Here is a 27294-nt window from a genome sequence, read left to right as displayed (position 1 = left end):
GAAAGCACTGCTAACTTTGTTTCAGTTAGGAAGTTTCATGTTGAAGGGTACCTCACTTTCACTTTTCCCTTTCATGCACTGGAGAAGGAAATGGCAACCCGCTCCAGTGTTCTTGCCTGGAGAATCCTAGGGACAGCAGAGCCTGGTGAGCTGCCGTCTATGGGGTCGCACAGAGTTGAACAGCCTCCCTCTTGGCCATCTCTCCTCATCCTGCAGCTTGAGTTTCTAGAAGGCATTAATTTCAGACGGGTCCTTGTGTCTTTCATCACTAAATCTTCCCTGTCTTACTCCCGACAACTTTACAGTACATTGTCCATTCTGACCACCACATATTTAAGGAAGAAACATTTTACATAAAATTAGTATAAACTCTATATTTGCCCTTTCCGTAGTAATTTAGTAATCCCCTATTCTGAGCAAGGAACTGTGAAACTATTTTGTATACATTATCACTGATGACAACACCTCTATAAAATGCTTATTACCTGCATTTTATACTTAAAGAAAGTGAGGCTTAGAAATATTGATATTATTAAATTGTGCAGGGTTACCAACTGAAATTCAGGTCTGACCATGAATGTCTCACTCCTTCCATCATACCACATTTTGTATTTAAAGGAATTTACCTAACCCCACGTCCAAGGTAAGGAGCAGCAGCTGCGCTTTGCTGGGGCAGCCGTGAAGAGATACCCCACGTCCAAGGTAAGAGAAACCCAAGTAAGACGGTAGGCGCTGAGAGAGGGCATCAGAGGGCAGACAGACTGAAACCACAAATACAGACAACTAGCCAATCTGATCACAGGGACCACAGCCTTGTCTAACTCAACGAAACTAAGCCATGCCGTGTGGGGCCACCCAAGACAGACAGGTCATGGTGGAGAGGTCTGACAGAATGTGGTCCACTGGAGAAGGGCATGGCAAACCACTTCAGTATTATTGCCTTGAGAACCCCATGAACAGTATGAAAAGGCAAAAAGATAGGACACTGAAAGATAACTCCCCAGGTCGGTAGGTGCCCAATATGCTACTGGAGATCAGTGGAGAAATAACCCCAGAAAGAGGATGAGATGGTTGGATGGCATCACCGACTCAATGGACATGGGTTTGGGTAGACTCCGGGAGTTGGTGATGGACAGGGAGGCCTGGCGTGCTGTGGTTCATGGGGTCGCAAAGAGTCGGACACGACTGAGCGACTGAACTGAACTGATCAGTACTCATTTGCTCTTTATCCTTCTTGAGGAGTCCATATAGTGTTCAACCCCAGTTTAAATAACTGAGGAGATGCAATTCAGTAATAGATTCATTAATGTTCAGTAATTTCATTCATTCAGTAATGTTCATTCATTAATTTCAGTAATAGATTCATTCATGTTCTGTTTAAATTGCAGATTGTGATTCCTAGAACCTATCTAAATTGTCCCTCTCTTTGAAAATAATAAAATTAAAACTATAATAGCAACAGATATAGGTAGATGAGACAACATAAATCAACCACAAAACTGCACATCTTCCTAATAATGTAGCATTTTGTAAGGTCAACATCTTGAGCAATGTTGGAGAATTACTCCAAAAGAGACTCATAGTCCAACAGGCTCTATTAAATAGAACATGTGACCTCAAAAGATTAAGCGTAACCAACAGGAAAGTCATGAAAACCCTTGAACCTTTTCTGTAAAAGGACATTATGTATGATTCACTGTGAAAATTCAACCATAAAAAATGTCGTTTTGTGTTAACCAATTTCATAGTAAAAGCTACACATCAAAAAGCTCCAAAACTTGATTCATCTCTGCTTATTCTAAGAACTTACGCACAGCTGTGACTACAACCTAAATTTTAAGTTTCGTAACTGTTGGTTTTATGTTTAAAGATAAAGTCTTAAATAAATCTTTTGCCCTCTGTTATTTGCCATGAAATTTGAGCTTACTTTAAGCGGTTGTTTCTCCTACATTAAGTATCCTCAAGGAGAAAATGTTTCAATGTACTGCAGGAAGGTAAAACTACTATTATTGTTGCTGCCTTCTAAGGAAAATCCAAATTTCTATGAGTTAGAGAACTGTGAGATTCCCTAACTAGCCAACCAATTTATTTAATTCATTAGTTCATGTTGTTTTCAACACTTCCTGTAATTCCACATTCCATTTCTAGCTGTATTAGAAGAGAACCAAAAAATACAGCAGAAAATAGTTCTAACTTCTCATTTGCAATGTGCTGGCATCCACACATTATATAAGAAATAGGCACCAAACCTTAGAAATAGGAAACTGCTGCAGAAGTCCTATTTTCTACTAATAAAAAATAAGTGGAAAACATACTGTTCCATTACTCCAGAAATCTGAAAAGCTTAATAAACTGAAATAGGTGGAAAAGTCAGAGCAAATTACTAGTTTAAAAAGAGAATGAACTTCACTAGTAGGTAAACCTCTATAACCTTATATCTATTGCACATTCAATATAAATGCTCAATGAATAAATGGCTAATAGTACATACAATGTGTGTGTAGGTGTGTGTGTTAGTTGCTTCAGTCGTGTCCAACTTTTTGTGACCCTATGGACTGTAGCCTGCCAGGTTCCTCTGTCCATGGGATTCTCCAGACAAGAATACTGGAGTGGAGCCTTCCTCCAGGCGATCTTCTCAACCCAGGAATCAAACCCACGTCTCTTGCTTCTGCACTGGCAGCACACATGCAACAGTATTTTAGTGTCTATCAATACCTTACATAAATGCTTAAAATGTGATTGGGTTAAAAATTTGAGGACAATGAAGCAGACTGAAGTAGACATACTGATATATTTATACATTATATACACATAAACACACATTCAGTAACATAAATAAGCATTATCCTTGATGATGACCCTATGCCACTAGCTATGTAGTTCAGTTCAGTTCAGTTCAGTCGCTCAGTCGTGTCCGACTCTCTGCGACCCCATGAATTGCAGCACGCCAGGCCTCTCTGTCCATCACCAACTCGTGGAGTCTACCCAAACCCAGCTATGTAGTGCTGAACAAATAATTCAATCTCTTTAGTTTTCCTGTTTTCCTTACCTGTAAAACATGACTATTTAGAATAAGATCAATGACTATTAAGATGTCTTATTTATGGGTAAAATATAAAAATCCTGGATTCACAAAAGTTGCTTAAGTTACTTAACTGCTCCCTTAAGAAGGGGTAAGGTAGGGAGAATCTTATTCCTCCCATTTGAAAATACATTTTTAAAAATTTCCAAGAATGGATGTATGGGCGTCCCAGGTGGCAGTGGTAAAGAATCCTCCTGCCAATGCAGGAGATGCGGGTTTGGCCCCTGGGTCAGGAAGATCCCCTGGAAAACGGCATGGCAACCCATTCCAGTCTTCTTGCCTGGAGAATCCCATGGACAGAGGAAACTGACGGCAGTCTATGGGGTTGCCAAGAGTCGGACACAACTGAATGACTGAGACAGCGTGCACACAGACACACACACACACATGAATGGATGTATACGGTTCAAGGACAGGAGTAAACCTGGCTGAGTATCAAAGTTCTCATCCTCTCACTCTGTTGCAAAGCTATGCACAGTCAGTGAGAAGACCCAATGATGAGGCCACCACTATTTCTTCTGCTTTCAAGGAATTTACAGACTAGAAAGAAAACAAAAAGCCAATATTTTATACATATACCTGTGTGTGTGTATGTGTGTATATATATTATATATATATATGTGCTGTGTTAAAAGTTGCTTCATTTGTGTCCGACTCTGTTGAAACCCTAAGGACTGCAGCCTGCCAGGCTCCTCTGTCCATGGGATTCTCCAGGTGAGGATACGGGAGTGGATTGTCATTCCCTTCTCCAAAGGATCTTCCCAACCCAGGGATCGAACCAGTGTCTCTTACACCTAACCTGCGTTGGCAGGCGGGTTCTTTACCACTATATGTGTAAAACTGTAATAGAAGGCACAGAACGAAACCCAAGAGAGTGGAGTTCTGAGGAACACTGGATTATCTCCACTTGAGAGATGAATACCTCAGGAAAGACTGGGCCTAAAACTTGGATTGGATTTTAGACAGAGAAAAACATAAGCAAATGCAAAGAACAGGCATGTTGAGGGAATAAGTCCTTCAATGTGGCTGGAGGCAGAATAATGGGAGATGGGATTATAGAGGCTAGGACTAGACCATGAATGCCTTTTAAAAGTCCAGGACAGAAGTATGAACTTAATTTGAAAAGTAAAGGAAAATCCCTTAAGTGCTATAATCAGAGCCATACTTTAGGAAGTGTTTGCCTTGATACATAGGATTTAGTAGAAAAGCCAGTTAGAAGTTCTGGTGAGGAATGAGGAGAACCCAGATTTGGGTAAACATAGAAAACAGAGAAGATACTTCCATTGCTCCCACTACTTATCAACTCAAGATTTTAAACCACAAAAAGGAGGAAAAAATTGCAAATTTACTCTTTTTCAACTTAAACCTGGTTCTCATTAAGTAATTTACTTAAAACAGACAAAAAGAGCTATCTTAGAAAAGAGTTAAAACCATCAAAGAAACATATGGAGTATTTAATTTTGGCCAGGGTTTCAGAACAGGTACTTCTGTACATTGCTCAAAATAATTTGCATCTTTATGGAGGACAGTTTTGCAACATGAATCAAAAGTCTAAATACTATGATCCAGCAATTTGGAAATAATTATGAATAAGAACAATAATTTACCTCCAATACTTTGGCCACCTGATGCGAAGAACTGACTCATTTGAAAAGACCATGATGCTGGGAAAGATTGAAGGCTGGAGGAGAAGACGATCACAGAGGATGAGATGGTTGGATGGCATCACTGACTCAATGAACATGAGTTTGAGTAAGCTCCAAGAGTTGGTGATGGACAGGGAAGCCTGGCGTGCTGCAGTCCATGGGGTAGCAGAGTCAGACACGACTGAGCGACTGAACTGAGCTGAACTGATAGTTGTTCTAGCACTGCTCATACGTGCAAAAACTTCAGGAATAACTTGAATATTTAACTATATGGGATTAACAGGACATACTTAGAGTACTACATCCATTAAAACAATGTAGAATGTTTTTAAATGAAAGGTATTCCCCATTTAGCGGGAGAAAAATAATTACAAAACAAATTGTACCATACACTGCCAAACACACACACCCACTGTTAAAAGTACACACCAAAATCACTCTGTGAAGTGATAGCTTCCTTCTTCCACAGACCTTCTAAATTTTCTACAACATACACACACACACAGTATAACAATACTAAAGCAGTAACTAGAAAAAATAGCTAATGAATGACTCAACACTGGGTTTCATTCAACTAAGTTTAGAACTGAAAAGCAGGGAGGCTTCCTCTAATCAATAGGTCTCTCAATTGATTAACGCCCAAGTTCCCTTCTCAGGATTTTTTTGGGGGGGTGTAAGTAAGGGGTTAAGTAAGGCATGTTTCAGGCAGCAAGATTCCTTCTCCTCTCTACCTGAATGTCAGTATAAGCATATGCCTATATCCACATACGCAGTAACCTTATGCTTTGAAAGAAATTGAAAGTGACTTAGCAACAGTAAAGAGAGCCCTATGCTCCAGAAACGGTCCTAAGACAATCTGTCTTGCCTTACAATCAAACTAGGTTTAAATGCTAGAAAACTTCTGTCCCCATTCTACACAAACTTCTCTCAAGGTTCACTTAGAGCATGTTAACTGCTAAATCCCAAAAGCACTGGTAATAATGGGTAGTGTTGCAAAAGGGTCCACAGTCATTCCTCCATCTTCACATTAAGTGACTTCTCTGTAGTGTTTTAACCACCCATTCTATTTTCTCTTGAAAAATCTCTCCCTCCTTAAGATCAGGGAACTGGCACTATCCTGCTTGGACTCTAACTTCCTGATCCTTCCTGGTCTGCACATCCCCACTATTTCAATAGGTTTCAGGCTTTCCTTAATCTTCTGTTCTTTTTATGCTGATGTCCTCACAGTATTCATCTGTCTCACTTTGCATTCAATTCTCAATTAGTCATTCATCATTAAGCCTGTCATTTCACTAAGCTTCCGTAAGTTTCCAAAATGGAACTTGGCATCACTTCTACCTACTTTAGCTCTATTTCTACTGACACTAAGGCATGAGCATTGCCAAAGTTTCATGTTGTCCTCTGAGTCCCTCCCTCACCCCAGTCCCACAAAGCTGTGTCAAATGTCAAGTACTCCTCTCTAAGTTTCTTAAACCTGTCACCCCCTTTTCATTCTTATTTCAGGCCAAGTCTAGGCGCTATCTGCTTTAAATGTGGGCACAAATACAGTCATCCCCTTGTGCCTCTAAGTTCTTCTCCAATTTATCTTATATAGCACCCCAAAACAGTCTTTCTTTAAAACTTCCAAAGGCTCTTCACTCCTTTTATGATAAAATCCAAAGACTGCAGTGTCTTCTGCAATCTGACCCAGAGTATCTTTTCATAAAACCAGAGACCATCAAAACTGGTACACCAGAAATCACGCAAAAGAGGAAAATGAAGACAAAAATGGTTAAGTTTCTTACTCTGGCCAAAATCACACAAAAAGAAAAATCACAGAAAGAGAAACCTGAAAACATAGATTGGGGTTTCCTAAATGTGTCTGATTATAACATAAATGGTGTTATAACCCTAGTGTCAAGAGGCTTAATATATTGCCACACCCTTCCCCTATAAATTCTGATTTGGTAGACCTGAATAGGATCACAGGAATCCATACAAAAAAGAAGGTAATTCTTCTCTTCAGGGAACTTTGAGGAAACCTGACCTAGATCTTACAAATCTTCTACATTCTTTAATCATACCAATCTTATGTTCTAGCTACTATCCTATAAACATTCTGTTCTACCCAGAAAGCTCTATTATACCTTGTTTAGTGGTTAAATCATTCTCCCACCCCACCCAAATCCCCAAATCTACCTATTCCTTCTATTTCAGGCTCTTAAAAATCTTTTGACTGTCTTAATCAGTGCTTTTCAAATTAACCTCAATGGTCAAGTACTTCATAGATTTCATTTGTTGTAAGTATTCCACTAAGAACAACATAAAAACCAGTATGAAAAATATATAAAAGAATATAAATTATTAATGTGGGGCTTAGCGTGAAAGATAAAATGTCTTCAACACTAATCAGCAAAAATAAAAACAAAACCAAATTTTAAACACTGAAATCAGAATATCTCATTTCTTTATACCCTTATATATCACTATCATTAGATGTGACAACTGGATGGAACAGGGGTGGTAAGGGAGCAAAAAAATATATATATGGGGCTTAAGACTGTTTTTTGTTTAGTATACCTAGAGAGCTTAGATTAGATTCTTTCCTCTATTGTCACACTTTTCATAAAATGAGGAAAAACTCACTCCATGGTAGTTTCACCTTCTCACTGATTTCCATTTAAGTCATAACCTCTAATCTGCAACATTAAAATTAGCTGCTGATAAACACTAAAATATAACTTAACAAATGAATAATAACAATAGGTAAAGTTAGTCTTCCCACGCAAAAAAGCCAAAGACAGGCACTAAAAAAGTATCAGGCCATTCCACTTACATACAAAATGAGGCTCTCCAGAGATATTTCAGAATAAATTTGATTTTATATTTAGTGCCTGAAAATAATCAAAATAAATCTCTGGTATAATATGGATTATACTCGATCTTAATTTCTCCAATATCAAAGTATTCCTAAATTAGTTCAGCAAATAAAGAACTTAAGACATTGTTAAATGGCCTAACATTCAAATTATTAATACAGAGCCTTAATAGTTGCTGAGTAGGTGGTGATGTGACTTTTCACCTATTTTTAAAGTCTATATTTATTGTATTGTTACCCCTACTGATGTTTTTACTTAACAAAACCTAATAAAGCAATTTACTTTCACTTTGTAATGCTAATGGTCAGAAGGATGAATAAAAATCCTTCTCTTCATTAAATTCATATGTAAGGAAACCATAAAGGTAAAAAAAATCAAGCTATATTGTTTTTTGTTCTTTAAGTGTTAACTATAAACTCTTTCCAATGTCTCAATATGACCTCAATCTTAAGCTCACCTTTTCCCCACAATACTTTACTGACCAAATTTTTAAAGATACTGTAATTAGCTCCACATACTGCTTTTAGAAACATTTACCACCAATCCTGCTAACAATTCTGCTATAGAAATACTTTTTTTAATTCTAAAACTTGAATGTGGCCAAAAAACTGCTTGTGTGGAATGTCTAATTGGACTACTTAAAAACAGCTCTAACAATTTTTAAGGTAATTTATTATAAGGTCAGATGTACAGTATACCACCTTCCTTTTTCCTTAAAATGGCACATTTAACCATCTACATAATAAAATATTTTAAAAATATTCATTACACTCACGAGCTTAAATTCTTACACAACCCAGATCCACCGAGACTTGAAAGGATCTGGGCTTTCAAGGGGGAGGAAAGGGGATCAAGATCACTGATCGGTTATGACAAGGACAAAGGTTACTGACTTAAATATAGACACACAGTTAAAACTACTGTGTATCTATTTTACATGTTTTAAGACATACAAAATTATAATCTAATTAAAAGGTAACTGGTAATAACTTTAAAGGTTCAATAATATTTCCAAAGAAAACAGGCTTAGTGCAAACACAGAATCTTGCTACCTACAAATCTTTGGATAGAATTTCAACCACACCAAGTCAGCTTTAAAAAAAAAAGATACTGAGTCACAGAAAATATGTCATTATGGAATACAAACATGCCTATGTAGATTTATCACACCAAAGTGACCAAATGAAATTCTGTTAAAAGTACATTGTTTAAAACGTGAAAGATTAAAGAACAGAACCTAATCAACGATAGGACTGCAAAGATGAATTCGAATGCCAGTGAAACAGAACAGCATGCCATTTTCTCATACACGGCCAAATGCAAAAACATCTGAAATAGCTGTTTTAATCCTTTACTCTTAAACGCTTATTTGACTTCATTTTCAATCCAAAATATATCTAAATTGCAAAGGTTATTCATAGAAATACATTACTGGTCACATAAAAAATGAACAAAAGATTAAAAAGCAGATATACCCTTGTCCTTCCAATTTTTCTTCTGACCGTCCATCTCTTGTCACGATCTGCCCTACAGATGCAATTATCAATTCTGCATACCAGCAGAAAAGCTGCAGCTGCGAAAATCTACCCCCTGAGACATGAAATACCCGTTTCCTCAACCGAAGTCTGCAGTCTCCTCTGCTGCACAACTGCAGCAGGGCTGAAGTCACCTGACGCCTTCTGGGTGTGGAGCAGTCTGACGCAGTGCAATCCGTAACTAGGCTACGAAGGCCCAGGCACTACCGCCTTCTTCTATCTGCTTATTGTTCTAGTCTTTTGCTTGTTGCTCACACCCAATGGAGCTACTTTTGTAGGGTGGGGTGGGGTGGAAGGCAAGCTACTAAAAGAAAGGAAAGAAAAGAGGGTTGTTCTTCTGTCAGAGTTAATCACTGAATATATCTGTAATATACTTGAAGACCACGTATGGTTTTTGTCTTTTTTCTCGACAGAATTATGCTGCTGCTTTCCAGCCTCATTTAAAACTTTAAAATTAATGGTTACCTGATAAGTTAAAAATGGACTGATCCAAAGAAGGGTAACAGCTTAAATTTCAAGTCTTGGAAATGCATTCTCTTCTTACTTTCTCCAAAATTATCAGCATTTTGCACCCTTATGAGGGTATGACAAGAGAATCACAAAAGTTAAATTATTACTGTTTCTTGAACATAAATTATTTAAATAGAAAAAAGTTTTTATTCTATTTCAGCAATCTATTTCTAATGTAATGCTATTTTTTCTTCTTTTGCAATTACAGAAATCCAGAGACTTGCAAATATACACTTATTCATAACCACCACCTGCTCCAACTCAATCTTTCAATAAATATCTATTAGACACCACTGCAGGTACTATTAATAGACTCTTTGCTTGAGGAGAAATATTCACATGCTAATTATATCATTTGCTTTGGGAAAGTGACATAAGACCAAAATAAAATTTTACTGATAAATACAAAAACAAATCTAAGGAATTTCTAAAATTTTTATTATAAAATCATAAAACTGACATTCATTCCAGTATAGAATATTTTGTCTTAACTAACATTTCACAACTGCTTTAACTAACACTATCATTTGACTTTAGCAGAAAAGGCAATATATATTTTTAAATGCTTTTTATGCTGAAGTATAAAGAATGGAGCCTATGCAGGAAACTACATACTTCAGAAAATTAGCTACACTGAAATAGTATAACATATATATGTTTTATATATATATATATATACACACACACATACACACACACACACACACACATATATGTATATATGTTAGAACTTGCTGTAAAACTGGGGCTGCAAAAACTGGTGATCAGATCTGAAGTGGCCTGAATAAAGAACTCAGTTCTTTCCCTCTCTGCCTCTCTAACTCCAAACACAAAGTGAAGCAATTTTTAAAGAGAGCTAGTATTCTCAGATCAAAAGTTAATATTTAACTTTAAACTCTCCTCACTGGACCCTTGAATAATGTGATATTTGAGAACACTGTCACCAAGTCATATGACGGCTAAAAATCTCTGGCCTCTTCGTGCAGTAGTTAGAAATCCCAAACTATTCACTATGTAATATTTCCAAAGTAGTATTTTCTAATAATGAATTCCTTAAGACTGAAGGCCAGTAAATACTTTAGCATTAGAATAATGCATTCAAAAACACTGCCCAAACACTTTTCAAGTCAGAGATTACTACACTAACAGGAGAGGGAAAAAAGAATTCTTGAGACAAAAGGTATTTACCATTCATATTATTCACATCTTCTGGTACTTCACTTGGTTCAATCTAGGATTTCAGACAGTAGAGGTTTGTATTTTGGAGTAGGAAGCAATATGTAAGCTGTAAGACCTCCCAGGCCACCTCTTGCAAGATATTCCTTCTTTTCCATTTCTTTCCTTCCTCTAATTCTGAACCCCAGAAAAACTCAAGTTTTTGTTTTGCTTTGTTTGCTTTGTGATGTTTAGAGATGAAGGCAAATAAGGTGAGAAAGAAGGGATCATTTGGATTGAAGTGCTACTCTCTAAATCGGTAGTTGCTAGTATACAATTCTTGATAACTAAAAAAATTATTTCTACTTTCCAGCAATGGACAACAGGAATTTGTAAAAAAAAAAAAAATTACAGTTAGAGTAGTTTTAAACTTACTTCAAAATTTAATTATTCTGAGCTATACAAAAGTGTGAAACTAGACATATGTCCCATTACTGAAAGGGATTAAATTATGATGCTTAACACCATACGCTGTAATATAATGCCCTCTATGGACTAACTTATAGCACTTCAGCATTAATTACTGAATTAAACCTAAGACATGAACAAAGACTGTATTCTAGAAAATGAATAAGCTAAAAATAACCAAAAAATAATGAACATTCTAAGGTCTATAAACAATTTCATATAAGCTACTAAAAATGAATACTACAAACCATAAAGAAATTGAAAGTGATACTATTCAATGAGAACTAAATAAATGTTGATTTCTTATATTATAATCCAAAAATAGATATTACAAAAGATCCAAAGCATTTAAAAATCTGGAATTAAATAGTCATTAGGTTTTTAACAAATCTTTGAAAACTTTAAAGTTTTTGCTAAATACATGTTTGGGGGAATCTTCAAGATCACTTCATAATGTTTATCATAGCATGATTCAAGCATTTGTTTGATTCAATACGTTGTGCCTGAATTTAAAATCCTCTTATATATAAAGTCATTTTCAAAGTCATTTGTTAGCATGAAGCAAATATACACAACTCACTAAACTCCTTTGCCCAACTGAATTAGGTGGATTACAGAGCATTCCACAGATACCCTTTTCTGTCTCCAACACTAGATGGCACCAACACCCACAGTACAGTTGACTGTCCAACACAAGACACGCAATCTGGCAAAAACTACTCAATTTTCCAGCTTTCCCAGGATTGATTGGCAGTCAGGGACTAGATCAGAGTACCATGGGAAAAGGAAAATAACTCCAACATCAAAAAACATGTGGAAGAAAACGATCTCTGACCAGAATTCAAAATCAATTTTGAACAGATTGGATTAAATAAACATAAAGAAAGAAAGTGAAGTTGCTCAGTTGTGTCTGATTCTTTGTAACCCCACGGACTGTAGCCTACCAGGCTCCTCAATCCATGGAATTTTCCAGGCAAGAGTACTGGAGTGGGTTGCCATTTCCTTCTCCAGGGGATCTTCCCAACCCAGGGATCGAACCCGGGTCTCTGACATGGCAGGCAGACACTTTACCGTCTGAGCCACCAGGGAAGCCCAAACATAAAAATGAAGCCATAAATTAGTAAATAAACTAAAGGTTATAAATATTCCCATGTGAAAACTGAAAATATCCACTAAAATGTAAAGTAAAATAAAATTAAGAAAACTAAGGGAAAACTATAAAGTGACAAAAATTTGCATCTTTGTATGGTATACAAAGAACTCTCAAAATCATAAAGAGGTGATTCTAAATTTTAATGGGCAAAGGGGATGAACAGGCACTTCATACAAGAAATAGAAATAATCAATAAATATGTGGAACACGTTCACCTTCACCAATAATCAAAGATCAAAACAGCAAGATAGTTACTTTAACCTGTCAAACTATTAAAGGTCTTTTTAAAAAAAGCCGGGTACACAATGTCTGGAAGGGTACTTAAGAAGCAAGTCCTAGTAAATGACTCTAGGAAGGTACACTAGGCAGCTGACTAAGACAGGGAGAAGACTTACTGTAATTGTACTTTTTGAACTTTGTATAATGTGTAAGTCATTAACTATCAATATTTGATAAAAATATTAATAAATATTAATTGTTGGTAATCAACAGAGCAATGGGTTTTCTTACTATTAGAAGGGCAAAAATTAGTACAAGTCCTGACAAGGGATTAATCTCCAAAATATACAAACAGCTCATGCAGCTCAATATCAAAAAACCAAACATCCCAATCCAAAAATGGGGAGAACTAAACAGACATTTCTCCAAAGAAGACGTAAAGATGGTCAACAAACACGTGAAAACTTGTTCAACATTGCTAATTATTAGAAAGATACAAGTCAAAACTACAATATCACCTCACACCCGTAAGAATGGCCATCATCAAAAAAAAAATAAAATCTACAAACAATAAGTGCTGGATAGAGTGTCGAGAAATGGGAACCCTCCTACAGTGTTAGTGGGAATGTAAATTGGTACAACCATTATGGAGAAACAGTATGGAGGTTCCTTAAAAACCTAAAAACAGAACTACCATATGACCCAGCAATCCCACTACTGGGCATATACCCTGAAAAAACCACAATTCAAAAGGACACATGTACCACAGTGTTCTTTGCAGCACTATTTACAGCAGTCATACCTGGAAGCAACCTAAATGACTGTCAACCGAGTGGATAAAGATATGGTACATATACACAATGGAATATTACTCAGCCACAAAAAAGAATGAAATAACGCCAGCTGCAGCAACATGGATGGATCTAGAGATCGTCATACTGAGTGAAGTAAGCCAGACAGAGAAAGACAATATCATATACTGCTTATGTGCTTGCGTGCTAAGTCACTTCAGTCGTACCCAACTCTGTGCGATCCTATGGACTGCAGCCCACCAGGCTCCTCTGTCCATGGGATTTTCCAGGCAAGTATACTACTAGAGTGGGTTACCATGCCCTCCCTCCAGCGGACCTTCCCAACCCAGGGATCAAACCCACGTCTCTTACATCTTCTGCACTGGCAGGCAGGTTCTTTACCACTAGTGCCACCTGGAAGACCCATATTGATTATATGGGGATTATTTTTTTTAAAAAAGGTACAAATGAACTTATTTACAAAACAGAAAGAGTCAGACATGTAGAAAACAAACTTATGGTTATCAGGGGGAAGGGATAAATTGAGAGACTGGGATTGACATAAACATACTACTACATATAAAATATATAATAAGGGACTTACAGTATAGCACAGTGAACTCTACTCAATACTCTATAAAGACCTACATGGGAAAAGAATCTATAAAAGAGTGGGTACATGCATAACTGATTCACTTTGTTGTACATTTGAAACTAACACAACATTGTAAATTAACTATACTTCAATAAAAAATTATTTTGCCAAAAGTTAGCCCAATGTCTGAAACACAGTAGAAGCTCAAAAGGTATTGTGTTTACTATACCTAATTTGCTATGCAACCTTGGGAAAGTTTCTTAACATTCCTGGACTTAGGCTTTATCATCCATTAAGTGATTCCCTCTTTCAGATTATGGTGAAGACTAAATGAGATGACTTATGTGAAAGTTCTTAGTGCTTAAAAGATTTCCCATAAATGGCAGTCCCTCCTTTCCAGGTAAAATGCAAATAATTTGGCTTTTCTTGGCCGTTCAAAATTCTTAGTTTAAAAACATCCCAAATAGGAAGAAAACCTAAAAGTGAAAGCAAAGTGAAACAAATCTAACTTTATTTCAAATGAGTAGTATAACCACACTGGAGTGGGGGAAGTGGAAAGAAAAGGGAAAATAAAACCAATCCAAGTAACTGGGCAGGGCTGAGGCAGGTGGATTTGAAAAATAATCCTTTTCATTATTTTACTATAATGATATTATAAAACATTCTAAGACTATTTTAGATGCATTCAAGGATTAAACAAACTGGCATTCAAGGATTAAACAAATTAATAAGTGTGAGGAGTCAGGTTCTCACTATAGAAATGTGTTAGACACTCAGTCGTGTCTGACTCTCTGCAACCCCATGGACTGTAGCTTGCCAAGCTTCTCTGTCCATGGAATTCTCCAGGCAAGAATACTGGAGTGGGTAAGCCATTCCCCTTCTCCAGGGGATCTTCCCAACCAAGGGATCAAACCCGTCTCCTGCATTACAAGCAGATTCTCTACCATCTGAGGGAAAATACAAATGTGAAATGAGGGAAGCAAGAAACAGTACTCTAGGAGTGTTCTGGATCTGCAAGTATATATAAACTCATGACTTCATAAATACATGGATGTACTAATAAATACATGGATGTTTATTCGTATGTGTGTATGCAAGTATTTCCTCCCTCTGTCCATTGAAAGGGCTAAAATGCACAGATCCCACAGGAGCAAAGTACAACTCTTCATATTTTGCATCCAGCTCTTGATCACTGAAAGGAATCAGGGACCCTTGGAGAAACTGCTGACTTTGTGGCTGGGACAAAGTGGGCAAAAGATAAGCCTACAATATTTTGTTATGTTAGGAAGTAAGAAGAGTTTCCCTCTTCACTCAAAAGGATAGCTGCATGTCACTGAGCCAACTCGAAGGGGAGCCCTTCAAATCTGGGGCAATTTATAACCAAAATAATTTAAGTATGGTAATGATTTGTAAACCATTAGGGGAAAAGAGAAATTCATGGATCCATACTGATAATTAATTAGTCAATTAATGGAAAAAGAGATCTCTTGCTAAGAGTAGAACGCCAGAGTTGAGTGACAAATGTGGAGGAAGTTTTAGAACTGAAAAATCATCTTTTGCAAATTTAGTGGTAAAGAATAAATCAATCAAGATTCATCAACAGACACTAAATCTAGGGAGAGAATTTTAATAAAGGGCAGGATATTTGCAGTGTCACCTAACAGCTGTCAGGAAGGACAATAACTATATAAGGAAATCAGAAACCACTTGACCAAATGGCCTAAATTAACCTCATCAATGAAGGACTGATGGATAGTAGGTACCTCCAGATTGATATCATGAGAGGGGCACTACATCATCTTCATTTTGGCCATGAATCATAACCTCAATCTAATCACTAACAAACATTACACAAATGCAAAAAAAAAAAAAAAACACCCAAGGAATTTTCTACTAAAAAAGACAGAAGGGAAAGGGCCTGTGTTCTTCAAAAATGTTAGTCATAAGAGAGGAAGACTGGATATGCTGCAGATTAAAGGAACCAAAGGCAATGTAACAACTAAATATAAAACTTGGCTCTAGACTTGCAATAGAGGACACTAGGTCAACTAACAACTGGAATATGAATGGTAGATTAGAAAAAAGTACTGTTATCAATGTAAATTTACAAAGTCAATAGTTGTACTGAGGTTATGTAAGAGAATATCCCTTTTTGAAGTATTTAGAGGTAACACAATGTATAGAACTTATCTCATGGGCTCTGGAAAAGAAGTATTTATGTATCCATTGTCCAGTTATTTATAAAAAGAGATCATAAATAATAAAGCCAATGGGGAAACGTTAGTAGGTAAATTTAGATGAAAAGTATGACATTCTTTGTACTTTTATTTTTGCAATTGTTTTTAAGTTTGAAATTACTGCCAAATGAAAGTTGTTTTTAAGAAAGCAATTATCTTAAAAACTCAAGTGATACCATAGGTTTTCTAAAAATTCAGCTTAACTCCAGTCACAGGAAATTTAGCATCTAATGTGTAAGAAACCCTCTTTTAACACAGATTGGTTTTTCATTTTAGTTCTGAATAAACCTGATGTTTCTTTTCACTGAGTCCCTCATGGCCAGTCTGCAAATTCATCTGTCCCTAGCTTCAAGTAAGTTTCTACATATTGACCATAATACCCACACATTGCCCCCAAAATATCAAAACAGGATCTGGAAAACTTTTATATTCATATAAATGAATAAGTCTATATGTTTACTCACATTTGCTAACTCTAACTTTTAAAGTAGCATCTCTTTGTGAAGCCATTCCTAATATCCCAAGGTAGAGAGAGCCTCTTTGTGCCCTTAGTATTGTTAATGATCTTCCAATCATTATACATTTATATCCCTGAACTGTCACTCTATGCCAAACTAAGACTTCCATTCATCATCTGAGAAAAACATTTCAATTGTCATCTGGTAATGCTATCAGTTAACTATTCAGAAGTTTCACTCAGTTCAGTTCAGTCGCTCAGTCGTGTCCGACTCTCTGCGACCCCATGAATCGCAGCACACCATGCCTCCCTGTCCATCACCAACTCCCGGAGTCCACCCAAACTCATGTCCATCCAGTCGGTGATACCATCCAACCATCTCATCCTCTGTCGTCCCCTTCTCCTCCCGCCCCCAATCCTTCCCAGCATTAAGGTCTTTTCCAATGAGTCAACTCTTCACATGAGGTGGCCAGAGCCACTGGAGTTTCAGCTTCAACATCAGTCCTTCCAATGAACACCCAGGACTGATCTCCTTTAGGATGGACTGGTTGGATCTCCTTGCAGTCCAAGGGACTCTCAAAGAGTCTTCTCCAACACCACAGTTCAAAAGCATCAATTCTTCGGTGCTCAGCTTTCTTCACCGTCCAACTCTCACACCCATACGTGACCACTGGAAAAACCATACCCTTGACTAGATGGACCTTTGTTGGCAAAGTAATGTCTCTGCTTTTAAATATGCTAGTCTAGGTTGGTCATAATCTTCCTTCCAAGGAGTAAGTGTCTTTTAATTTCATGGCTGCAATCACCATCAGCAGTGATTTTGGAGCCCAAAAAAATAAAGTCTGACACTGTTTCCACTGTTTACCCATCTATTTCCCATGAAGTGATGGAATCAGATGCCCTAATCTTAGTTTTCTGGACGTTGAGCTTTAAGCCAACTTTTTCACTCTCCTCTTTCACTTTCATCAAGAGGCTCTTTAGTTCTTCTTCACTTTCTGCCATAAGGGTGGTGTCATCTGCATATCTGAGGTTATTGATATTTCTCCCAGCAATCTTGATTCCAGCTTGTGTTTCTTCCAGCCCAGCGTTTCACTATATGGCTCTAAATTTAGTAGTATAAATTTAAGCAATTATTAAAATATTTTAACTTAGATATTTATATTTAAAGTAAGTGGAAAGTGAAAAATGAAAATGCCAATGATAATCATAATATATCTTAAGCAAAAAATGAAAACCATCAAGGTACCAAGAGCATAAATCTTTAGCCACAAATCTTTTTAAAAGTAAATAAAGAACATATATGAAATGCTCAATCTCTAAATAATGAAGTACGGTGAAGCAAAAGATAACATAATGAACATTCATAATTATGAACTGAGAGAAACCAGTATTTACATTTCATTATTAAGTATATACTTTGAGGGAATTCCCTGGCTGTCCAGTGGTTAGGACTCAGTGCTTTCACCACAGTGGGCCGTGTTTAACCCCTGGTCAGGAAACTAAGATTCCACGAGTCATGTGGTATGGCCAAAAAAGTAAAATGAATACAGCTTGACTGAACCAGATAAAGGACATGAATATAAAAAGCAAAGAGAAGCTTTAGAAAATGGTCCAGACTCATTAGTAATCAAAAAAATTCAAATTAAAACAAAAAAATGTTTTCTTTATTTTTCAAAATGGCAAAAATCATTTAAAAAATAAAAAAGCTACCACTTGTTGAATGCCTATATATGCCAGGTAATTTCTAGGCCTTTTTAAAAAGAACATTTAATAAACTTCTTTATTTTATAATAGTTTTTTGGATTAACAGAAAAATCACAAGAATATTATAGAGTTAACATATAACCTGTGCTCAGTTTCTTATTATATTACTATGGTACACTTGTCATATATAATGAGTCAATAGTGATATATTTTTATTAACTAAAGTCCATATTTTATTTGGGTTTGTTTTCACATAATGTCCTCTTTCTGTCCTGGTATTCCATCCAGGCTATCACATTACATTTAATCATCATGTCTCCTTAGTTTCTCAGACTTCATTGTTTCTGATGACTCTGACAGTTTCGAGAAGTACTAGCCAGATATTTTGTAGGATGTCCCTCAATTTGGGTTCAGGCTATCAACATAGCTTATCACTGTGGATGTTAACCCTGGTCACCTGGCTGAGGTAGTATTTCAGGCTTCTCCACTATAAATGACTCTTTTTCTCCCTTTTCCACGCTGTACTCTTTGTCATACTGAGTGAAGTCAGACAGAGAAAGACAAATATCATATGATACTGCTTTTATGTTGAATCTAAAAAAAAAGTGTACAAATAAACTTATTTACAAAACTGAAATAGTCACAGATGTAGAAAATAAACTTGTGGTTATGTGGGGGGGGTGGTTAGGAAAGGGGAAGGATAAATTGGAAGATTGAGATTAACATTTACATACTACTATATATAAAATAGATAACTAATAAGGACCTAATGTAGAGCACAGGGAACTCTATTCAATATGCTATAATGGCCTATATGGGAAAAGAACCTAAAAAAGAGTGGATATATGATATATAGAACAGATTCACTTTACTGTACACCTGACACTAATACAATAGTGTTTATCAACTATATCCCACTAAATATAAAAAACAAAAATCAAAGCAAAAAAATACGTTTTGATAAAATACCTTTATCAAGGGAAAAGAAGACTAGCATTCATTTTTCTAATTAATTTTATCTAAAAATATCAACACAGCATCAAAGTCTGCATCACATTTTGCTCATCTCCTTCACAAATTTCTTTTCTCCCAATTAAAATTGAATCCTGCCTATACATGTCATTTTAAGAAAACAAGGAAAACAAATTAGAGATAATAAATTATCTGAACAAGTTTTATTTATTATTTAACACTGATTAATGTTTTCATGTTTAAAAGTATACTCAGTATTAAGACACAGAAAAAAAACCTAGATCACAAACAAGGATGCAGAAAATCATTAGCCCTCTGAGAATAGAGATTACCATTACAACTCCCTTCCTTCTGACAAATTCTCAATCCTTATCTTAACTAAACCTCTCCAGAATTTGCTAATGTTGATCAATTCTTCCACCCATAACCCTTCCCCGTAGTTGATGTCTGTGGCTTTAACTACTGCCTCTGAGTCCACAGTAAATACATGCATACAGTTAAGGTCTCTCTCAAGAGCTTCCTATGTATAATATCTCTCATTCTTGGATGTCACATAGGTACCTTAATTACAACATTCTCAGAACTGAATTTTTATTGGTCATCTGGTGATGTGGATGAACCCAGAGTCTGACACACAGAGTGAAGTATGTCAGAAAGAGAAAAACATATACATGGAATCTAGAAAAATGGTGCTGATGAACCTATTTGCAGGGCAGGAATAGAGTTGCAGTCAGAGAAGAGACTTGCGGACACAGTATGGAATGGAGAGGGTGGGACGAATTGAGAGAGTAGCACTGCCGTATATACACTACCATGTGTAAAACAGGTAACTAATGGAAAGCTACCATATAACATGAGGAGCTCAGCTCCATGCTCTGATGACCTAGAGGGGTGGTTCAAGAGGGAGGGAATATATTACACACATAGCTGATTCACAGCAGAAACTAACACAACACTGTAAAACAATTATACTCCAACTAAAGAACATTCTAAAAAAGCATCTGCCTTGCACATGAATAATCTACAGATAATATATACTACTATGTCTAATAAACACTGAGCACTCTTAAAAAAAAAAAACTGAATATTTTCTCCCATTAAACCCACTTTATTTTCTCATGTTTCCAACTCAGTTTCTCACACTGCCATCCATGTATTTGCACAGAAAAGGAACCCAGGTTCCCCAGAGTAAGCTTTAACTCCTCCCCTTATTTTCATGTCTGATTCCAATCAAACACTGTTACGTGTCTGTACCCATCCCATTGCCTTAATGTTCATAATCTCCCCTTCCTTTGACTACAGCAACAAACTGTAAACTGGTCTCTGCCACCAGTACTACCTATCTCCAATGCCTAAGTATATTCAGTAACTTCGCAGTAGTCACTACATATTTTTATAGAAAACACATCTAAATTAGGATGCTAAATAAAAACAAATGCACAAATTACTTTACACAAATCAGGTATGTGGGAAATGTGGAGTCAAAAGAAAAAAATGAGGATTAGTACTTTACAGGAGAATTAATAATAGCATACCTCAATGTACACTTTTCAACAAAATGTCTAATACTCAATATGCTTAACTTTACATCTATTACTGGAATTACTGCATTATATTGAAATAGTAGAGATAAGTAACAGAAATGTTCTTTCCTTAAGATTTTAAAAAGAAGATATTTCTGGGAAAACAAAAGTAAATATATCTGAAAATACTTCATTTTTAATACCTCTTGCTCTTTACACTATTAGGAAACACTAAAGCAAAAGAGAAGAAAGAAACAGACGTTGAAGTCAATTCTAATAAAAATTTGTTCCAGTTCTGTAGTGTAATATAAAAATTACCAACAAATAATTCTTGGCAAGTTAAGAGCAAGAGTGAGTGATGAGTGCAACGGGGGTAAAAAAAAGTACTAAAACCTTTAACTGAGCCACTAAAAAGAATTCTTACCGATGTGATATATTTAGATCCTATAAACATAACATACTACACAAAAGGTAGTGGAATGTTCCATAAGTCACAAGGTGGCAAGAAAGCACAAAATAATGTATGGATTGATTACCTGAAGTTTTACTCAGCTCTCCTGAAAATATAGCAGATGGTGATCTTCGCTCTTTTTCTGTATCAGAAGGAAGTTTTTTCTCAGCCTCTTTCACAAGAACTTTGGGTTTTTCTATGCTGCCTATCTCTGTTTGAGCATCCAAAGCAGAAACATCTGGAGGCAGGACGGGCACCTTTGAAACACCATCCCTATCTTTGGAGAACTCATCTGGGACATGAACCTCTTCCTCTTTAGGTTGTACACGCTTGAAAGAAAGGTCATGGGGCAATCCTACACAAGCCAATGACCCAGCTCCCTCCTGGACGTCAGCAATTTCACTTTTGTGGGATACTTCTAGGTCAGTGTATTCCCTGGCTAATGTAGGAGAAGAATCTGCTTTAGAACTGACAAGGGTAGGGAACTCATCTATAATCTCAATTGGAGATGAATCTGAAAATGTTTCACTTTCTCTTAGGTTTGCTTCCTGAGCAATGACTAAGCCATCACTTGAATAAACTGCAGTATTGAGCTCCTCCATCTGCAAAGAGATTTTCTCCTTTTGGGTCAATGCAGAAACTTCATCAGGTGCCAAGGTATCTTTTGTGATGCCTAAACTGGGCTGAAAAGACTCCAAATACGGTTTTCCTCCCTCAGGTGGTGGTGAAGCACTGAGTTTTCCCTTATTTTCATGCCCTGTCATTGACTCAGATGAAGTTTCAATGAGATTTTCTTTCACAAGTATTACAGCTTCATCTTGTTTTTGTGGAACTTCGGGTATTGAATCATCACTAAATAAGTCAACTGGTTCAGAATCAGGGGAGGAATCTTCAACTAGCTCAGAATGCTCAGGCACTGGCTGTGCAACTTCTGCTATTTCCGAAAAACTAGAGAAATCTGGAGTTGGTTCAGTAGAGAGCTTTGTTTCTTTAATTAAATCACATGCAATAGATATATAAGGAGCTTCTGTTTCCTGAACAGCTACACTAATACTTTCAGGCTCTGTGATTTCTTCATCCATTCCTGATTCTTTTTTTAGTGATACATTCATGGACTCCTCATATGGTGGGGGATTTTCAGGCTCAAACTTTATGCTTTCATAATTAACTGAAGGAGGAGTTTCTAATGGTGATGAACTGAGCTGCACTGCAGAAGCACCAGCACTAGGAACTACAGAATTTAATGGTGCTTCCATGACAATGTCAGGCAAAACCGGTGAAGGAGTAGCTTCAGATTCTTCAAAAGATGGGCAAAGCTGTGTTACTGGGCAAAATGACTCCTGCACAGCTTCTGAAGTTTGAACCAAGTCCATTTTTGTTTCAAAGGCAATTTTTGTACCAGTAGCTTCATTCAATTCACTTTCACATGCTTCCTGAACCAAATCTGGGGTTAGACCTTCAGGCATGTTTGCCACTACTTCCTCAGTCACCTTTGACACATGATCTGTTGTAACATGATCTGTCTTAGAATCCTGTGCTGCCACAAGGAAAGGGTTTGATGTTTTGGCGCTTGCATTCTTCTCTGTTACAAATTGTGCCTTTTTTTCTTCTATCTTTTTTTCATCTGTCTTATTTTCTGAAGTATGATCTTCCAACAAGGGAAACATGTTTGTTGCAACATTCTCAGTTGTTGTTGGGTTAAAGGGAGCACATGTGATGTATGCTCCTGAACCACCTTTTATAGCTTCTGGTGTACTGGGAAATGAAGTGTCATCATTACTGCTTTCACTATCTTTTTCATGATTTGTTTGCTCAAGGCTATCTGAAAAACGTTTCTTATCCACTTTACCTTCCAATTTGCTCTCTATTTTACCTCCAGCAGCCAAAACATCACTATCTTGCTTGTAAGTATCTTTTACTTCCCATACTCGATCAAATGGTTTGAAGTCTGCATATTCCTCCCTCATAGGAGCGTCTGCTGCAATTCCCTTTTCATTAAAAGTGTCCTTTGTTTTTTCTGGAGACAGAACTCTATCTTCTTCTTTAACTGATTTGGTAAGGACTGTAGATAACTCCTGCTGAGTATGAAGGATGTTACAACTAACTAAGTCCTCTTCTTTATCTTTACTCCTCACAAGTATTTCTTCCCTAGGATTCGCTACTGTTATGGCTGGTTCTGCTTTTTGAGAGCCACTGAATGATGATTCCATTTCTGAGTATTCCAATTCTGAAAACTCTGTTAAATTTCTCTCTACAAATGGATTTTTTGCCTTCTCTGAGAATGCTTTAGAAGCTTCATTTGAAATTTCTGGAAGTGTTCCTTTAGTGGGTAGTACTGTTGGTAAATCACCAAGGTATTCACGTTCTTTAAAAGAAGCAGCTGAGAGAGGAGATAAAGAAGGAAGAGGAGCAGCAGTTTCAAGCAGGACAGATGGAAAATCCTCTTGACCAGCAGAAACAGTGTTACCTGGCTGCTCCTTCAAATCCATAATTTTTTCTGTGATCATAGACAGAAAGGAAAGTTAGAGAATGCCAGTACTCTGATGCTAATGCTCAGAGTTAATGCAAGTTTTATGACAGATGCAAAAAATAGTGTTAGTAAAGACTTAATGTTAACCAAAACGCTAATAACATTTAGTTTATAAATAATAATCAAGTAGACTGAATCATTATTGAAAAAATTAAAGCTATGGTCAAAAAACATGTGCACAGCTACAGAGGCAATATGCCATGCAAAGACAAAAAGTCTTTGAGAAAAACCTCAAGTAAAATTAACTGAGAAAACTACTATTAACTAGTCTTAGAGGAAGAAATGAGAATTTGAGGAGAGAGTTTGACTTGACAGCACAGGAAAGAAGGGGCAATGGATAATTAAATGCCATAGACTGGCATTCTTTCTGTGAAAGCCTGTAGCTATAAGAAAATAAACCGTATTTGGAGGAAATGACTAGTCAATAAGTAAACATAAATCAAGGGTCCAAGAATTCCTTACACATTTCTAATTATTAATCAGGTTTCTACCCATTTCTCTCTTGGATACAGCATATAAAATGCAAATTTCAACTTGGTCAGCAGACAAACATTCTTGGAATCATGCTAATTTTTAGTAAATTCAAACTACTAAGCATAGAGTTAACGAAACTAAAGAGTTAAAGTTAGAATACACAGAAGATAAAAGGCTAGCAGAAAGAACTTGCCTGCAGAGGAGTGTATCACAGGCTCAGATGCAGCAGGAAGAGCAAAAAGTGTCTCATCTGAAAAACAAATAGAATATAACCTCAGCAGAAATAAAGCCAGAGTTGGAAGGAGACTAAAGAGGAGCAAGCAAGGGGTTCAGTTTGTAATGAGTTAACACAAAACTTTATCTACAGAGAAAAAGTCAAGATGGAAAGGAAAAAGTAGTACCGTTAGTAGTTCCATTAATCCAGATTAAATTATAATTTACAATATTGATTAAATGATATCCATAAAACCTATCATTTCTCAAGAGGCAATAACATGTTTGTTAAAGAAACTTTATGAATCTTCATGGCTTTAATCCACTAATCTTTTCTTTTTTAATGGTCTATGTTCAATTTACAAGAACACTTTCAGAAAATCATGCATATTCTCTATTTGTTATTCTAAGTGCTTTCCATAATGCAAGAACTCATTTTACTCCTTATAATTCTACTGTTACAGTGTTGTTAATATCCCATTTAACAGATTAAAAAACTGAGAGACAGACAAATTAAGAAACTCACTCAGCACATAAGTAACAAAGACTCTGGGCAATACATAAGTAGTAAGATTCCAGAGCTCCCTTTCTTAACCAATATATGCCGTATGTTATAAACCGTGTTTCCCCCCAAATTCATTATGTTGAAGCCCTAAGGTCCAGTGAGTCATGTTTGGAAACAGGGCCTTTCAGAGGTAATGAAGAACACATGAGAGGTCATGAGGGTCGGGCATGGTCACATGAAGAGGTCATGTGAACACACAGTGAGAAGGCAGCAACCTAAATGCCAAGGAGAGAGGCCCTGAATGAAACCTAGTTTGCCCACACTTTGGTCTTAAGACTTCCCACTCTTCAGAACTGTAAGAATTAAAGTTCCCTTGTTTATGTTACCTAGTCTATGGTGTTTTGTTACAGCAGCCCATAGACTAATATACTACATATTGGTATATTAACCTTGTGCAACTATTGATCCTGTGCTTTACAGACTGAGAGTTGCAACTACTGAACCCACATGCTGCAACTACTGAAGCCCACACGCCCGAGAACCCGTGCTCCCCAAGAGAAGCCAGTAGAGAAACCAGTGCACCGCAACTAGAGAGTAGCCCCCACTCACTGAAACTAAAGAAAACCTCACACAGCAACAACGACCCAGCACAGCCAAAATAAATAAATAATTTTAAAAAGAAATAAACGTTTCTTAAATTGGTGGTGAGGTGAAATCCATGACAAGCATTTAAAAGTATCCTATAACACAGGACCATAGGCTGGATAGGCCACTCACCCAAACCAGTGAGACACTTTGCCTTATGAGATTTTATAAAATGTACGCATATGCATGGGCTTCCCTGGTGGCTCAACAGTAAAGAATCTGCCTGCAGTGTAGGAGCCACAGTTTGATCCCTGGGTTGGGAGGATCCCCTGGAGGAGGGCACGGCAACCCACTCCAGTATTCTTGCCTGGAGAATCCCATGGACAGAGGAGCCTGGTGGGCTGCAGTCCCTAAGGTCGCAAAGAGTCAGACATGACTGAAGTGACCTAGCATGCACACACGCACACATATGCATACACACTTTATTTTTTTATTAATACTTAGCATTTATTTCATGCTTACTGCCAGGCCAAGGACTTTTCATACTTACTTAATCTACACATCAACCCAATGAGAAATGAGAATTTTTACAGATGACGATCTAGTAGCTTGCTCTAAATTACACAACAGCCTAGATTTAAAATCCATGCTCCTGCTTCAGTGTACACACTTTTAAAAGATGACTTCTGTAATCTTAGTTGAATTAGTTTCTCATTTGTAAAATAACAATTTGAAAATTCCTTTCAGCTAAGATAATGAATTAAAATGTTGTACAAAACTGAAATTTGGGGGTCAAAGAAAAGAACCAAATAATTACACAGCTGCTCCATCTAAATAAAAGGTAGCAAATTCCTAACAAAATGGTTGTCTTTTTCTTCTAGACAATATAGTTAAAAACCAACTAATTCAGAGACAGTCTATTTGGAAAGTGAACTAGAAACATGTTATGTTAAAATTAGAGGGAAAGCAAAATATGTCTAAAATTGAGCCAAAAATTTAAAGTATTTTTTTTCAAAATATATCCTTACTGCTATCCAGAATCACTCTTACAGTAAAAAGTATATTTCTGGCACTCGGTCAAGTAAGAAAGTTTACAAATTGGTAGTTGAAATATTCACTAAAAAAAATTTTTTTTAAATCCCCATTTGTAAAATGAGATTCAATCCAAAATTAGCCACAAAACAAGTATTCCATTTCTAAGAGTGCTCAGGGAAAAAAATCCAGAAGAGACCACTAACATTTGGCCCTGAAGAAGAGAGCTGCTCAGAGACTCTCACTAAGGCCCACTGTGAATCATGGGATCAAACTGCCTGGGTCCAAATCCCAGATCCATCACTTATAAAGGTACAACCCTGAGAAAGTTATTACTGAGCCTTTCTGGGCTTCATTTCCTCATATGAAATAAGAAAAATAACAGCAACTACCTCAAAAAGTTGTGAGCAAAGGAAGGGGAAAAAAGAAACAACTTGCTCTAAGTCACACTGCTAGGACACCAGAGAGCCAGGACCTGAAAAAGGTCTCTCAAGCTCAAGTGTTTATCTTCTGAGGGATGTATTTATGCACAAATGCAATTGTGGTAAATTACGTATTCCTAGTTGATCAGCCCCGTAAGTTTGAGCTCCTGAAACAAG

The 27294-nt window shown here is 36.7% G+C and overlaps 2 protein-coding genes across 29 annotated transcripts in view; one reads left to right on the top strand and one right to left on the bottom strand.

The window, feature by feature from the left end:
• Window positions 1-702, top strand: part of EML6 (EMAP like 6) — a 295589-nt gene extending 294887 nt beyond the window's left edge. The window contains exon 46 of the mRNA XM_081589485.1: window positions 619-702. The gene's annotated coding sequence lies outside the window, so the exon portion shown is untranslated. The remainder of the gene's footprint in view (window positions 1-618) is intronic.
• RTN4 (reticulon 4) overlaps window positions 1-27294 on the bottom strand; it is a 197705-nt gene that overhangs the window by 22141 nt on the left and 148270 nt on the right. For 11 of the 28 annotated variants that reach the window (XM_081589499.1, XM_081589496.1, XM_081589486.1 and 8 more), the window contains 2 exons: window positions 24554-24610; window positions 21442-23853 (listed from right to left, as the gene is read on the bottom strand). The exons of 1 other annotated variant lie outside the window; for it this stretch is intronic. In XM_081589499.1, the coding sequence (XP_081445625.1) occupies window positions 21442-23845 (2404 nt within the window). In that variant the 5' untranslated portion in view covers window positions 23846-23853; window positions 24554-24610. Of the gene's footprint in view, window positions 1-195; window positions 319-9061; window positions 9254-9586; window positions 9695-21441; window positions 23854-24549; window positions 24611-27294 lie in introns of those variants that run through there. 16 more of the 28 variants (XM_081589509.1, XM_081589510.1, XM_081589491.1 and 13 more) reach the window with 6 other exon arrangements.

Source organism: Giraffa tippelskirchi, chromosome 4 (genome assembly GCF_054371585.1).
Source record: "Giraffa tippelskirchi isolate mGirTip1 chromosome 4, T2T-mGirTip1v1.2.pri, whole genome shotgun sequence".
NCBI classification, from domain to species: domain Eukaryota; kingdom Metazoa; phylum Chordata; class Mammalia; order Artiodactyla; family Giraffidae; genus Giraffa; species Giraffa tippelskirchi.
This window is presented reverse-complemented; position numbering and strand designations above follow the sequence as displayed.